Below are 16,221 nucleotides of genomic sequence, written 5' to 3' on the forward strand. Positions count from 1 at the left end.
TTGGGTAACGCTGGGGTCCACCAGGCTACGTGCTTGGGACTGCGGGTGGCCGCACGTCTGGCCTGCCAGAGCACCTCTGCGGGCTGGCCGGGAATCCGGGCGCTCTCCCGCAGTCCCCTATCCAAGCAGTGGGCTGGTGGCCTACCGCAGCGCGCTGACGGCCTCCGAGCGCGGCTGGGAGGCGGGAGTCGTGTGGGGTGGAGGGAGAGGACTGCAGCGGAACCTGCCCCGGGCACCCCTGCCCTGAGCCGTTCTCTGCAGGCTGGCGCTGCGCCGGGGTCGCCGCATCCCCGGGCCCCTCCCGAGCCACCTGTGCGCAGGCTGGCGGGCCCGGGAGAGCCCGGATCCGAGAACTGATCCACTCCGGGTTTCAGACTTCTGGCTCGGTCCCTGGAGACCGCGAGGGGCGGTGGGAGGCCTCCCCGCCCACTACCCCAAACCCTCCCCAGGAGAGCCTAGGGCATTGCCGGAAGGGATCCCCGGAGCCGGAGGTGGCCAGCGAACGCAGCTCGGGGCGGCCCGGCCCCTCCTTCCTTCCCCCGCCCCGCCCTGTCACTGCCCCGCTCCATTACTCCAGTCCTGGTTTTCCGGCGCCCGCCGGCCGGCTCCCGGGCTGCGGGCTCCGCGCGGCGGCTGGTAGGTGCGCGGCGCGGCTGGCGCTGCGCTCCGCCCCGGCTGCATTGCTGAGCTCCAGGTGCCCAGGGGAGCCACGCGCCGCGTGCGTCCCGTAGCTGGCCACCCGGAGGCAGCGCAGTCCGCTGGCATGGGCCCCGAGGGCGCCCCGGGCTGGGGCTCTGGGCTGAGGCGCTGAAAGCCGCCCTACCGCCCGCGGGGCGCCGTGCCCGGCCCGCCCGCTCGCCCGCGGCCATGGCCGTCCGGCCCGGCCTGTGGCCAGCGCTTCTGGGCATAGTCCTCGCCGCCTGGCTCCGCGGTTCGGGTGAGTCACGTGCACGGAGGCTTGCGGGGGACCGTGCGCGCGAACGCTCGCTTCTGGGGGTGGGAGGTGTCCCTGACTCGCGTTACTGGACCGGGTTGGAAGCCCCCCGAGGCCAAACTTTACGAGGAGGGACGCGGGGGCCGCCTATCCTTGCTGCGCAGCTTCCCCGCGCGCGCTTCTCCAGAATCCTGGGTTCTGCCAAGTCCAGGAGCTGCTGTCAGCACGCGGGGCTGGCGAGTGTAGACGCCCCACGCCTCCGGGAGGGGGAAGTTTGCTGGCTGCCCAGCCCCAGAGCAGGGTCGGGGGTTTGAATCAACGCCAGGGGGAAGCCTGACTTGGAGGGTCTCGGATTAGAGGGCTTTGGCCACATCCCAGTCCCTAGGAAATCGAGGAGAGGGGTTAAGATATCTCTTCCCGGTAGCATCTGCTTCAGCTACTCACAGTTCCCAGCTTGGCACCTGGCCTCTGCCCACGTCCAGAACACAGTGTCCTCCTCTGTCCCCACCACACACGCTCGCACACGTCCACATTCCAGCGTGGAGGCTCATACACCAGCCCCCAGCTCTTGCAGCCCTTACAGAGCACTGTGAGAGGCCTGGCTGGGGCTCCTGGCTGCCCCCCCACACACACACCTTGCACGGGGACCAGAGTTATATACGGTGAGTCCATGCCGCTTCCCCTTCTCCCTTTTACTACACAGCTCTCCCTCCTCCCTGTGTGTCCTGTTGGTTGGCAACCCCAACCTGCTTGGTAACTCAGCCCTCAGCCCACCTCCTTCGGGGGATGGGGGCGAGTCCCCTGCACCCTTTGTCTGCTTTCCCTGAGCTTCCACCCAGGCCGAGCTGTGGGCACCTCCTGGTCTCTGCCCCCACCCATGCACTCAGCAGAGCTGAACTTATTTATATGTGGGGGGGGGGAGGGGTCATCGATGTGAGGGAGAGGGCATGGGGCTTGCCCTAGCAATTCCTGATTCTTGCTGCCCCAAGAACCTGGGAGATGCCCCTCTGCCTGGCGAGGCCATTTTAATCCCAGGGGAGTCAGGGGTGGGGGGTTTGGGGTTCCTGGGATTCGAAGCCAGGCTGCTCGGAGATCAGTGAGTGATTGCTCAGAGACCAGCCCAGGGATCGAGGCCAGTAGCTGTTTCCTTAAAGGGACTCTACGTAGCGCATCCTGCACCCACCAGTGTCTGGCCACCCTCCCATCCTGCCTCCTCAGTCCTCCCTCGGCCCTATCGCATCCACTCCATCTCCCTTCTCTGTCACTCCATCAGCCCCCCTGAATCCTCACTGAACAAGCCTTGCTGCCCCATGACCTCCCCTTCCAATCCTGACCGAGCCAGAGGCTGTGCTGCCGCTGGGTGTGTGTTCATATCGCACACATGTGCGTGTTAGGAGCGTGTGTGCCACGCGCCGGGGGTGCGGGTTGCACCATTGACTGTGGTGAGCTGGGGGTGTCCATGCTCCTGGCCCAGGGAAGGCGTTGCCAGGTGCCGAGTAGGTGCCCAGGGAAGGCTTACTGAGTCGGATGGGGGAAAGGGCTGTGTGGCCATATCTGCATGTTGCGTGATCAGCATGAGGGCTGTGGGTTGGCATGAGTGCCGGCTGGTGACGGGGCCTGGCAGGGTGTGCAGCGCTGGTGCAGATAAGGGGGCGATGGGTGCTGGTGAGACCGAGAACCACAGCCACGGTGGGGGGCTGCCACACGGGTTCCTCGGGAGGCTGCAGAGTCAGGGAACTGCTCCCTGGTTGGTGGGGCACCTGTTGGTGCCTGACCCGAGGCTGTTGGGGCAGCTGGCAGGTGAGCCCCTGTGCTGCAGGACTGCCCTGGAGTGGAGCCGGCCTCCGCGCACCCACTCACAGTTCTGTGGGAGGGGCCCCCTTCTCTCCGGGGCCCCTCCCTTACTGTTGTTCCCCACCGGCTCCAGGCACACGTGCCCAGAGAAGCTGGCCCTGCGGTGACCGGCCCCTCCTGTACCACCCACCATCAGCTCCTCGGCAGCATCAGCCAGGGAGTTCGAGTGACTGAGGGAGGGACAGCCAGCTAGGCGGCAGGGGGCGCCCGGGGCCAGCGCGCTGGCAGCCTCCTGCTCCCCAGGCTGAGCGTCCCCCCTGGGTCACACAAAAGCCTGTGCCTTCTGCACACTGTCCCGCTAGGCCCCTCTCTGTGCCTCCGCACACGGAGAACCACCTGTGTCGCAGGGTTCTCCCGTTCACGCCCGGTCACCCCGCTGGCACCTGCCTGCCCGGCCCTGTGGGCTGTGCACCTCTGTAGGGTTCCCTGCAGATCTCCACAGACCTCAGGGAGGGGCCCATGGGGAGCTGGACCATCCTGGCCCCGATAATTTGTCCAGGTGGCCTCTTCCTCAGGGCCCACCTCCATCCTCAGGGCTGGTCCTGGACCCCTCTGTCCACTCCTCACCCCGAGACTGGAACAGTTGGCTGGGGGGCAGGTGTCTTAATGCTTTAAGGCTATGAGATATGCTGCTCTCACTCTGCCTTGGGGACCGGATGGACCAAGCTTTGCCCTCCCCGCCCACCCCCAGGCATCTCCAGAAGAGGGCGGGTTTTCTGACTCCCCTTTGCCTGCGTGGTGAGGACCTTGCCTCAGGGGCCCAGGGACTGGCAGTGATGCAGGCACCAAACCCCAACCAGCGGCGCTGGCCTGGATTCCAGGAGCAGCCAACTTCGGCCTCAGCTGGGAGCCAGTCCCCAACACTGGACACCCGCAGACTTGCAGCCCTCCCCTGGCGCTGCTCTGAGCCCCAGATCTGCAGGCCCCAGGTGTTCGGTCCCGAAGGTGGGAGCTGCCCTAGGCCCTGGGCAGCGGACCCCTTCTCCAGGTGCAGGCCCCAGTGCTGGCTTGGCTGCCCCCTGGGAACACGGGTCCACATGCGTGCATGCCTGGGCCTGCCCATCCCAGGCCCAGCATCGCCTGCCGCCCCTCCCTCCCTCCCGGGGGCCCTGCCGTCCCACCCCTATTCCCCGAGCCCAGGGCTGGAAACCTTAGAGTCTCCCTCAGCTCTCCCTTCTCCTTCACGCTTCACTTCTGATTTGTCACCGAGTCCTCCAGCTCAGGCCTACTTGTGACATTGCTCACGTCCCTCCCCTCCTGTGTCACTCCCCCCAAGCCCTTTTGTCCCTCACCCTTCTCACCTAGACCAGCACCGTGGCCACCCCCATTCATCCCGCTCCTGAGTCCCCTCCACTCACACTGATGCCCCTGGTGCTCAGGCTGGGAGCTGCTTCTCCCAGTGCCTGCCTCCAGCCCTGAGCCTGGGGGCCCTAGGGAAGCCTCCGAGTCACCACACTTCGCTGGGTGTCCTCCCCAGCCCTGCCTGCTGGCAGCCGCGCCTCCATACCCCCAGGCAAGGTCCAGCTCCCTCGCTGTAGCTCCCCCACCTTGCAGAACCTTGTACCCCATGGCCCTGCCAGCCACACACACTCCTCACCCTACACCTCAACGTCCTCCACTCTGCCGGGCCATTCTGCTTATCTCAGCCCCCAGCTTTCATCCAGCCCCTCCAGAAGGCCTCCCCCACTCCTCGCAGGGCCCACGCAGGGGCCAGGGCGTAGTGACGAGCTCCGAGGGGCTACAGGACAGAGGCACTGATTCCTCGGCCAAGGGGGACCACACGGCCTGGGGCCTGAGCCCCTCATTTGCTCTAGTGCCTCCCATGGGTGTGGCCCTTGTCTGTGGCGCCAGGACCCTGCTCTCAGCCCCCAACGTGCCCCCTTCCCGGGTCCCAGCCAGCCAAGTGCTTCTCTCTATTTCCTCCACTTGGGTTTGGGTTCCCTGGCTAGGTTGGGGGTGGCGGGATGGGGGGCTGCTGCAGCTGGGGGGGTTTCTTTGCCCCTGCGGCGTCCCTCCCTATCCCTGCCCCTGAACACAGACTGCCCTGCTCCAGGGTACTGGAAATGGCACCAGTCCAGGGCAGGGGGCAGCAAGGTGAGACCCTGCCGTGGGGTGGCTGTGCCCCGGCCCCACACACAGACAGCGAGCCAGCTGTCATGAGTGTCTGTGTCTGTGGGTCCCTCACACAGGTGGCATATCCATGTCTGTTGACTAGGAACCTCCCTGCCCACCGCCACCCCTCCCAGGCACACATGTCCCCAGAGGGGTGTCTGTCTTTGTGACTGTCACTGGGTCCCAGATCCCTGGAAGCTGAAGCCGAGGGCACGGAGCGGTGGCATCGCCCATGCTGAACGAACACTCCCTCCTGGTAGCCTCCTCCTCGGGCCCACCCTCACCCTCAGCGCTGGGCTGGCACCACGGCCTGGGCTGTCCTGCAAGGCACCTGCTTGGGGCTCCTGGTGAAGCTGAGCCCCCGCAGTGCCCAGCCTGACCCCAAGCATCCTTGCCACCCAGATGGGTGCTCAGCTTCCTGCGACCAATTCTACCAGCCCACTCCTTTGTTCCTCTGGTCTGCTCCCATGGGAGTGGCATCGGAGGGCCCTCCTGCCTTTTGGGGAGCATCAGCCCCCCTCTTCCTATCAGGTGGGGTAGAAAGGGCAGGGGCTGTGGAGGCAGGGTGGCCCAGGTTTCACTCCAAGCTGCCTGACAAGGAACTCTTACTCCCCAGCCTGTTCCCCATCTGTTGAATGGGGTCACACCTGCTGCCTGGGGTGGTTGTGATAAGTTGATGGGCAACGGCAAGAGCACCTCAGGGTGGGCCCTCACTTGGAGCAAGCGCCTATGACTTGTTTGCCACCTTCTTCCATTTTTCTGGCATTTGAAGGGACACAGTTTAGGGCAGGTGGGGCCTTAAGCTGCGTCAGGGCCCGAGCCTGGAGGTGGGAGAGTAGGTGCCTCGTGTGTGAGATGCTTCACCTCTAACTGCTCCAGCCCCCGCAGGAGCCCTTGGCGGGAGTCACTGCTGCCCCCTACCCTGCGCCGCACCCCCACCCCTGCAGGGGCTCAGGCTGTTAGACTCAGAAGCCTCCAGTGTGAACAGAGCTTGTTTAGGGTCCATGAAGAGGGTGATTTGGGCTCAGCTTGTCCCAGAACATGGCGGCCAAGGGGGGTGGGAGCCCTGGATGGAACTCAGTCTAGTCTTGCTCTGCCATTTGACTGCTTTGTGATTTGGATAAATCACTTAACCTCTCCGGGCTGTTCGCCTCTTTGTATTGGAAAAGACTGGACTTGGTGAGTCCCTCCGGGCAGAGGCTGGTGCCCGGAGAAGGCTGCCTTGGGACTCTGGGTTGGCCTGTGCACTCAGCAGCAGGTTCCCCCAGAAACTGCTCACACCTGCCCAGCACCTGCCAAAGCCACCAACCCCCCTGGCAGCAGCTGCCGGCATCGCCTCCGAGCCAGGTGGCTGCTGCCGCAGGGCTGAAGGGCGCTGTGCGGCAGACGTAGGACTTGTGAATCCTGCGCCCACCCAGGAAGCAGGGTTCTGCTTCAGCGGGTGAGCACTCCCAGGGCGCAAGCAGCCCTTCTCAGGGCCCCAGGTGGTCCCTCCCGAGGCCCACTCCCTCCCAGGCACCCACGTCAGAGGCAGCAAGGAGCCTTTGGCCCCAGCAGCCAGACCCCGGGGCATGCGGAGGAGGTGGTGAGTTGAGTTGGCAGGTTCTAGGGTCCGGGCTGGACCAGGCCTGGATAGCGAGGCCAGGGAGGTGCCTTGGGTGCAAACTCTAAGTCATGCCAGCGCAGGGTCAGCCCTGAGCGTGAGTGCCCTGGGCACCCCCGTGCCCCATGCAGCCCTGGCTGCGGGCCTGCCCACTTTCCTGCCAGTCAGACGGAGTCGTAAAAGGACCGGCCTCGTGGGGAGTTGTGCAGATGAGACAGCCTTACGCCTTAGCTCCTAGCACACAGTGAGCACTCCATAAATGTTTGCGATTGGTGCCGATGGATACAGCAGAGGGCGCTGTTCCGTCCTGGCCTGGGAGGAGTGGGGTGGCCCTTGGTGCCCTCTTTGAGGGAGAGGGTGCAGCTAGGGGTGGAGGCGGGGGGGGGGGGGGGGGGGGGCAGAGGCCTGAGGGAGGGTCTCCATTTTGGGATGAGGACAGGCCTGGCATCTTTTCTCTGCCCCTTTGATGATCAGGGGCAGGGCATCTAGAAGTGGTAGAGTCACACCTCCCAGGCGTGGTTGTTGCTGCCCTCTGCGCCCCGCCCCACCCCTGTCTGAGGCGGAGGGGGGCGGGGAGACTGTAGAGATTGGGAGTGGCAGCTGCTGGACCCCAGAGGAGGTCACAAAGGGGCAAGTGTTAGGTCCCAGCTAGTGGGGGAGGGGCCCTGCAGTCCCTGCCTATGAGTGGGGCCCTGCTGAGAGCATGGAGTGCCAGCGTCCTGGTGGGCGAGTCCCCAGACCAGGCCCTCCCCACGCCTGCGTGTCAGCGCTGTGTCCGTCTGGAAGGCTCAGGGTCACCTTGAGCTCCAAGCAAACATGTGGCTGGGACTTGGGGAGGGTAGTTGGTCTAGACAGACCGAGCCTGAAGGAGAGCTGCAGGGCTCCTGGGAGGCCTGGACGCTACATCCCACCTCTGCCCCACACCTCTCCAGCCAGGAGGCAGGTGGAATTCCCGGCTTCCCACTCCCGCATGTCCAGCTGGCAGCCTGCAGGGGGGTACACCCCGAATTAGGCCCCACCCTCTCCTAATTGAGGTGGAGACCAGATGGAGTTGAGGGGCTGTTGGTTTTTCCCATATCTGCATCTTTCCAGTCCCCCTGTCACCACTAACCCCCCCCCCCAAAAAAAAGAGGGTGCCAGACGCAGGCCTGTAGGAGTGCTAACTTAGCGTCCCCTGCGTGACCAGAACCCCCCCACACCCCAAAACAACCCCACCCGGTCTTCCGCGCACTTGGCGGGCGGGGCCCTGGGCTAGAGGCCCGCCTCGGGCCAGCCGGGCTGCGGGACACGTGAGCGACCCTGGGGCGGCGGCTCCTGGGCCAATGGGAGCTGGAGTCCGGGTGGGGGCCTATGCGTCCTGCCCCGCGGCCCCCACCTTCGCCCACGCGCGGCGCGGGTCAGGAAGGCGCGGTGAACTCGGCGGCGCGCGGAGCAGGGGCGGGTCCCTCCGCCCGCCGGCCCGCCAGCCCGCCCGCGGCCGCCCGCCGGATTAGTGGCTCTTTGTTCGGGGCCTGTTAACAAGTTCCTGGCTGAGCGCTCGACTGCCGCCCGGGGAGCAGGCGTCCAGCCTCCAGGCAGGCGGCTGGCGGCCTCTGCCTCCCCCGGTTCCCGCGCGAGCTGCACCCCCCGCCGCCCCCCCGCCAGCAGTCTGGGGCGGTTAGGGCTTGCACAGCCCCGGCTGACCTCGCCCGCCCACGGAAGGGAGGCGAGCGGCCCACCTCCAGCACCTGCTGGAGGTCGCGGGCCTCGAGAGCACCGCGGTGGTCGTCCTATTTTACAGATGCGGGAGGGCGCGGGGGCCCCCCGCCCCGGGGTTCCAGTCCAGCTCTGTGACACCCAAACGCGCTCTCCTGCTGAGAGAAAGGCCTGGGGCAGTTAGAGCAGGAGCCTTCTAGCTGTCCTGTGTTTTATTCTTAATTAACTTAGTAGTAACCAGGGTGGGGCTGGTCTCTGCCTGCAACACCTGACATCAGACGAGGCCCCGTTTATCAGATGAGGACACTGGGGCTCAGGGTAGTGACAGAGCTGAGACCCTCCCAGGTGGTCATTTTCTGTCAGGGCTTTGTCTGGTGCCCACGGACTTGAAAGACCCCAGGAGGAAGTCGGGGGACCTTGATTCCAGGGCTAATCACCTCACTACCCCGAGACCACTTCCTCCCTACACCCATTCGCCCTCAGTTCCTAAGCCCGGGCCGGGCTGCAGTCCAGATCTCGGGATTTTTATTACAGACCCACCTGGGGGTTAGCTTTCTGACTTGCCAAGGGCCACAGGTCTTCAGGGTCAAAGCCACTTTATTGTAATGAGAGGGAGTCCTCTCCTCTAAGCTCCCCCAAATGGCTTTTGGCTCTTCCTCCTGGGGCCACTCAGGATGGTGTCCCCCTTTTTATTTGTTTAAGACCGAGCTCCTGCCTGGTGGCGCCTCCAGTCCTCTCAGTAGTTCCTCAGTAGCCCGGCTCTGGGCCTCTCCCAGCGCCCCCCATCCTTGCCACCTGCCTCTGGATGGCAGCCCAGGAGCTCACCCACTGTGACGCAATGCCCCAGCATGGACCAGTAGCCCAGTACAGGATACTAAGTGTATCTGCTGCAAATACTGGAAATCCCACCCCAAACTGGCTTAAGCAAAAAAAAAAAAAAAAAAGGAAAAACCAAGATTTACTGGTGCATGTAAGCTCTGGCTTCAGGCACGGCTGGATTCAGGGAGACCACTGTGACTGGGATCCATCTCATTTCTGCTCTTGGGGTGCTGGTACCACTCTCCAACAGCCTGTCCCCTGGAAGTCCCAAGGCGGCTGCCCGCAGTTACCCGAGCTACATGCTTGCAGGCCAGTGTGGGGCCGTGGGGGTGAGGGGATGGACAGCATGCTTTCCCTCAGCCTCCAGCAGACGTCCAGGCCTTTCCTCACTGCTCCAGCCCAAGTGCTGGGCCGCGGGTGAGCCAGCCACGCGACCAGGGGTCATTGTTATGCAGTCGAGCTTGGGCCCAAGCCACCAATGCCCCGTCCCGCTGCTCAGGCTGTTTGCCACTGCTCCCAGCTTCCCGTCCACTGCAAAGGGATGGGCACATCGGCTGCAAATGTGACCCGTGTGCCATCAGTGCGTCCAGCCCGAGTATTCAGTACAGAGATTGACCAGCACTGGGGCACAGGCTGAGGCCCAGGGTGAAGACCCAAGTCAGGATCCACACTGGCTGCGCCAGAAAACAGCAGTGGGCGTTCGACAGTTTTTTTGTCCCCTCACACGTGCTGACCCCAGTCCTTGGACCTCCCCCCGCTCATCCTGAGATGTTGCTATACCAGGTGCCTGGCTGACACCCAGCCTGGCCCAGACCTGCCGGGACAGGAACCCTGGAATACGGGATGCTGGTCTGACCTGCCGTGCCCGGGGAGGGCCCAGTGTGTCTGTCAGTGTCCCCGCTTCCCTTGGTCGCCTGCAGCTGGCTGAGAAGCCCGGCCAGAATCGCACTTGAGGTTTGCATCAGGTTCACCAAATTCCAGGTGTTGGGTTTTATGTCCATCCAGCTTTCGGTCCCAGTCCCCCCAGAATGCAGCCTTAGTGGGTATTTGGGGGCCCCTTCAGCATCAGGGCCCAAGCCAAACAAGTAGGTCATCCCCCTGCCCCAGGACCTTTTCTGTTTCAGCCACCCCCCCACACACACTTAAAGCCTCTTTTCCCTCCTCTTAACAACCCAGTTTCTCGCCAGTACTTTCCCTTTTGGGCTTCAGTTTATGAGCATCGATTTCCCTGCTTGCACTGGGTCCTACTGCCGTCTGCACCGAGTCCGACTTCCTTTTTTAAAAACTAGATGCAGCCCATGCTTCTCCTGCTCCATGGCCACTCCAACCCCACTTTCCCAGAGGTCAGCGGTGGGCTCTGCAGGCCCCCTGCCAGGACCTCCAGGGTTACCGGGACTGAGAGGCCTGCCCTCACTCGGGACAACCACTCGGCCCATCCAGACCCCGCCTTCCGGGCTGGAATTTGTCCTCACTCTGCACTCAGTGCCCTCGGATGCAAAGTGGTGCGGTGGGGGGGCTGGCTTCCCAGTGCCCCCAGTCAGGAGGCCCACCCTTCTCTGGTCCCCCTGCTCCAAGCCCCCTCCGCTCCGACACAGCTTTTGCATTTCGAAGAAGCCTCAGCCACCCTGGCTCAGTTCTCTGCCCCCTGCCTCTCGTTGGTGGCTCTGTGCTTGGTTTCGGGCCACCTTCCTGTGCTGAGCACATGAGTCCAGGCCCTGAGCCTGCCTAGGTGCCGGCAGCTGCCCTGACACTTTTCTGAAGTCCTTCTCCCTGCAGACCCCTTGGGCGCTCACAGCCAAGGGTCCCTCTCTGAGTCCTGCCCAGCCCTCTCAAGACCCCTCTCCTTTCAGAGCCCTGGCCCTGCTGGGGGGCTTGTCTTGGTGTGAACTGGCTAAAGCCCACCCCCCAGGGGCCAGGACGCCCTTCTGAGGGTGGTCGGCATCTCCCAGCAGAGACATGCGGGTGAATTCAGCAGTGGCTCCCTGGGGGGTTGGGGACTGGTCTGCCAATTTCCTTGGTGTAAACACTCCCACCACAGCCTATTTTAAGCTACCAGTGTAATGTCAACCGGCTTGCAAAGTTCCAGAAATTTTAATGATGGGCTCTCCTGAGCCAGGCTGAGTTGGTTCCAGCACATTGCTGTTTCCTGGTCACAGGAGGGAGTGACAAAGGCTCCTCAGGCCTCTACCTCCCATGGACCTCCCCAGGCTTGGAGGGGCTACTCCGTCCAGGCGTAGGCTTTTCGGCTGGCTGAGGGGTGGGGAGTCAGTTAGGTATCTGAGGGTGGTTGGTGGTTGAGAACCAGAGCTCTGGAGCTCATCGATGGTGTAGGTTAGAACCCTAAAAGTGACGACCACAGGCAGGTGACTTCTGCTCTCAGTGCCTCGGTTTCCTCATCCAGGAAATGCGGGAAAGAAAGGCTGCTACCTCAGCGGGCTTTGAGGATGAAATGAGGTGCTCCCTTCGGAACCCTTAGCCCAATGCCAGGCCCTCAGTGCCCCTCCAGATGGGAGCTGCTGAGCGGGGGTCAGGGGCGGAGCGTGAGTTTGACCTCCCTCTGTGACTGCCCCTGAAGTGTAGCAGTGGCGGGGGGGGGGGGGGGGGGGGGGAGGGGGGCGGGGGTTGGTGGATGGAGGGGCACGGGGTCCTGGGCTGATCGAATGGCGGAGCATCACGGGCAGGGCCTGAAGGTCTAGTATCTTGGGAAGAGCTCATTTGGCATGATGAGCTTTCAGGAGGGGACTTGAGAAGGAAGCTTGATGAAGTAAAGGGTGACTCAGCCAGAGTGACTTGTCCTCAGCCATGTGTGACTCCTGACAGCCTGGGAGCCAGGGTGTCCCCAGGACATGCAGGGGTCACGGTGGCATTGGAGAGCCCCGGCAGGCCAGGAAAGGACAGCCCAGCTGCTGGCCTGCAGGTGGCCTGTGGCTTCGGGGCTGGTCCCTGGCCAACCTCTGAGTCCTCTCAGCCCTAGTTGCGGGGGCCCCAAGGCCAAAGGAGGAGAGGGACTCTGCCCAGGATATGGCGTGTGGTGGGGTTGGGCCAGACGGTGAGGGGACGGGGACGAGCGGCCCAGGCACTCCCTGGTGACAGCGCATGTCCAGGGGAGCGGGAGGTGCAGCCCGGCTGCAGCAAACAGCGCCTGTGGGGACCAGCGAGTGGCAGGGCTGGCTTCGTTGTTGAGCTGGGCAGTGGCAGGCAGTGAGCGGTGTTTAAGGAAGATTAATCTGGCAGCGCGGGGAGGATGGATGGGAGCAGGGAGAGGCTGGAGGCAAAGAGACCAGCCAGGAGGCCGCGGCGTCATCCAGGCAAGAAATGACGAGGGCTCCGTTCCCAGCGAGCAGGCGGCAGGGACGAGCAGGAGAGATGGATGTGGGAGACACCAGAGAGGAGGAGCCTCTCGGTGCTGCATGTGGGGGGCGAGGGACAGGAGACGCAGACACGATTCTGGCCTTTTGAGCCTGGAGAGTTGATGTCAGAAATGGAAAACGAACAGGGAGCTGCCAGGTGGGAGAAGCCAAAAGAGCAAGAGGACTCCACAGGGTGGGGGCCCCACCGGGAACCCCCGCCAGGCCCTACCCAGAGCACGACCATCGGGCAGGGCACTTTGGAAGTGATGGAAGCTGCCTGCGGCCAGTTAAGTCAAGGGAACATAACAGGGTGTGACAGCTGGCAGATGCAGTGGGTGACAGAGGGACAGGTGTGAAGTCCTGTCCCAGAAGAGAGGTCCTCAAAAGGTCCAGCTGGCAATGGGCCATCCTGTTTAATTCAGGGCACTGAAGGCAGGAGGGACATGGGTTGGTTCTGTTCTGTGCAGCCCTGGAGGGCCGGGCCGGGCCAGCAGGTGAGACGTGGAGGCTGAGAGAGACCTTCCTGACTAGCAGTGAGTGGTGGGAACCGGGATGAGCTCCAGCTTTGAGAGGAGGGGAGGCAGCTGTAAGGAAGGCTGTGGGGAGAGGCCACTCAGAGGAGGCCTGGAGGAAACCTGCACCAGTCCCCAGGGTTACCTGCGCCATTCAGAGGCAGGAAGAGCCAGTGCTCCAAGCCCAAAGCCGGCATTAGAGAGCTGGGGAAGAGGGGTTGGGCAGGACGCAGAGGCCCCTCGGGATTTGCGGGGCTGGGACCGAAGGCTGCAGGAGCCAGAGAGGGCAGGGGTCATGCAAGGCTTCAGAGGGGCAGGAGCAGAACAGGCAGGCTGAGCACTTACTGTGTGCAAAGCTCCCGGCAGGTAGGCTCGGAGGTGGAGTGAGCGGAGTGACGTGCCCACATCCCAGGGAAGCCACCGCAGAGCCTGCTGGCCTTGCCCCTCTGAGCATCCATCTGGGCGAGGGGGCTGGGCCGCAGGCCCCGGGACGGTGAGCTATTGAGGGAAGTGGAGAGAATGGACCCGGGGTGGGGGGGGGAATGCAGGGCGAGGTGAAGATGGGCCACATCGGTAGGTCAGCAGCATCGATGGAGCCCCTACTGTGTGCCAGGCCTGCACCAGGTGCTACGGTGTACAGCAAACAAGGTGGGCACTATCCCCACCCTCAGGGAGCTCATAGTCCAGTGGGAGGAGGTGGCCAAACACAACGGTCAGAGAATGCGGACCGCGCCTCGGGAGTTGGAAGGCAGTGAAAGGGCCGTGTGGCCATGTGGCCACAGATGAGCCAGATGTGGGCGTGGTGGGCAGCTAGTCAGCCTGGTGAGACTAGAGGGTCAGGCCGCTCCAAGGCAGCGGCACATGAGCTGAGACCCGAGTGACTGGAAGGAGCCAGCTGTGGGTGCCACCGAGGAGAGGGAGTGAACCCAGCTCCTGGAGGGGCCGCCGGGCAGCGTGGCGCTGGGCGAAGAGAGCAGCGTGCCTAGCCCTGTGCTCACTTAGGCTGCTCGGCCCCTCCGCTGTCGGAAAGGCACAGAGTGGCTGAGGCAGGCCTGGTCAGGCCGGCGGGGTGAGGGAGGTGGCTTAGAGGTGGGGGTGCTGCACGAGAGAGCCCAGGTCGGGGGACGCTGGCCTCAGCCCTGGACTAGGGGGTCAGGAGGCCCAGCCCCCAGGTCTGCTCTGTGTTCAGAGTGGGAGCCCTGGACCAGACACAGTCTCTGCCTCATTTGTGAAACGGGGAGAATGATCCAGAATGACCGGGTCTGGGCTATTGTGGAGCTGATCCTGAGGCAGCAGGCAGGGGGGTTGGGCAGGGACAGAGGGTCTGTGGGAGGAGGCAGGGCAGGCCCCTTCAGCGCCGCCTGCAGGCCCAGTGCCTCTGTCCCCACCGCCTGCCAGAGCCAGCCAGCCGCCTGTGCAGGGAGCTGAGGTCCAATGAAGGGGAGCTCACCCTCCGCTCGAGCGCTTTGATATGTATATTTGATATATAAATATATGTATATTTAAGGGGAAATTTGTATAACATAGCACTAACCACCTCAAAGCTCACAGGGTAGTGGCATTTGGTACATTCAACCACCACTTCGATCTGTTCCAAAACACTTCCATCACCCCCAAAGGGGACCCCATTAGCGGTCACTCCCCATACGCCCTGCGCCCCAGCCCCCTCCGAAGGCCAGCCTGCTTCCTGTTGCTGTGGTTTTGCCCATTCTGGGTGTGCCGCGTCAATGGAACCATATACTGGGTGGCCTCTTGTGTCTGGCGTCTCTCACTTAGCGCGGTGCATGCGAGGTGCATCCGCGGAGCAGAGTGCCAGCACCACGCCCCTTTTCTGGCCGCATAACGCTCCACGGCGTGGACGGACCAACTCTGGCTTATCCATCGTCATCCACTTGGGTCCTTTCCACCTTTTGGCGATCGGGAGTAATGCTGCTTTGGACACTGGTGTGCAAGGACTTGTTTAAACACCCGGTTTCGGGTCTCCCGGGCTCAAGGCCGGGAGTGGAATTGCTGGGTCATGTGGAGCCACCCCACTGTCTCCCTCAGGGACTGCGCCCTTTCCTGTTCCCGCCAGCGGTGCACAGGGTTCCAGCTTCTCCATAGGCTTATTGCTGATATGTTACATTCTGTAAGGAGTCTTTTAAATTGACTTTTGAGAGAGAGAGAAAGAGACATCGATTCGCTGTTGTGCTTACTGATACCCTCATCGGTTGCTTCTTGCACGTGTCCTGACCAGGGATCAAACCTGCAACCTTGGCGTATGGCAGATGCTCTAACCAACCAAGCTTCCTGGGCAGGCTCGATGTATCAAATCCTTGTGGAAATTGGTGCTCCTGCTTCTCAAGTGCTTGCATCTGGGTGGAGCCTGGCATCAGGCCGCACAGCCCAGCGGACGTGGGCCCAGAGTCAGCATGGAAGGGCAGGTCAGGGGCAGGGGACATGAGACCCCACGAACTCTCCCTGGCTCTCCAACCTCCAGCAGCGGACCAGGCTGACTGTCGGGGGCGGGGCTGCGCTGCGCCTGCCCTGGGGACCCCTGCTTCCTCCACCCCTCCCCTGCCCTCTTCCTCCGCACACACGTGGCCTGGAGCTGCCCGGCTGCCCCTGCTTCACTTGGTGTGTGAGTCTCGTCACCAGGATAAATGCAGCCACAAACAATGCGACAGGCTGGGTGCTAATTTGTCAGACGCAGTGTGCGGCTGTGATTCCGAATACATTAACATTTTCACATGAAATCATTTCAATTTTTAGTGATTAAGAAGTATTTGTTTTAAAGCATCAGGGTGATTTACTGCAGGCCTGGGGGCCAGTGGGGGTGGGGGAGCCCCAAGTGTGATGTCATTCGTGGGCACCAGCACCAGCCGAGCGCACGCCCGTCACTAGCCTGAGCCCACTGTGGGCTTCCCAGGTGTGGGGCTGGAGGAGGCAAGGAGTGGGTGAGTCACAGGCCCCGGGGTGCGGGGAGAGCGTGGGGTCTGAGGGTCCCTGGAGGGTGCTGGGGCCCAGATGCCTCAGCCCCTGCCTTCTCCCGTCTTCGCCATGTCACTCAAGCCTCACTGAAAGTCACCTCCTCAGAGAGGCACCCCTGGCCCTCTCACCTCAAGCAGCAGCCTGACACTGTCTGTTGGCTTCTCTGTGGCACTAACCAACATTGGGAATGACCTTCTTTATTGACTGACATCTTTGTTTTGTACTTCCCCACCCCCCCGATTAGAACCTAAGCTTCTCGAGGGACTGTAGCCTGCTCATTGTTGGGGCCCCCATGCCTTAGGGCAATGCCTGGCACTAGAAGCTCAGTATTTGTTGGCTGGACAGATGGTTGGGTAAATGATGGATGAATGG

At 63.0% G+C, this 16,221-nt stretch overlaps 1 protein-coding gene across 2 annotated transcripts in view; it reads left to right on the forward strand.

The window, feature by feature from the left end:
- Nucleotides 1-654: 654 nt before the first annotated feature.
- UNC5A (unc-5 netrin receptor A) overlaps nt 655-16,221 on the forward strand; it is a 52,124-nt gene continuing 36,557 nt past the window's right edge. For both annotated transcript variants that reach the window (XM_045185741.2, XM_024577854.3), the window contains exon 1: nt 655-937. In XM_045185741.2, coding sequence (XP_045041676.2) covers nt 868-937 — 70 coding nt within the window. In that variant the 5' untranslated portion in view covers nt 655-867. The remainder of the gene's footprint in view (nt 938-16,221) is intronic.

The sequence above is a fragment of the Desmodus rotundus genome, chromosome 10, assembly GCF_022682495.2.
Source record: "Desmodus rotundus isolate HL8 chromosome 10, HLdesRot8A.1, whole genome shotgun sequence".
NCBI classification, from domain to species: Eukaryota; Metazoa; Chordata; class Mammalia; order Chiroptera; family Phyllostomidae; genus Desmodus; species Desmodus rotundus.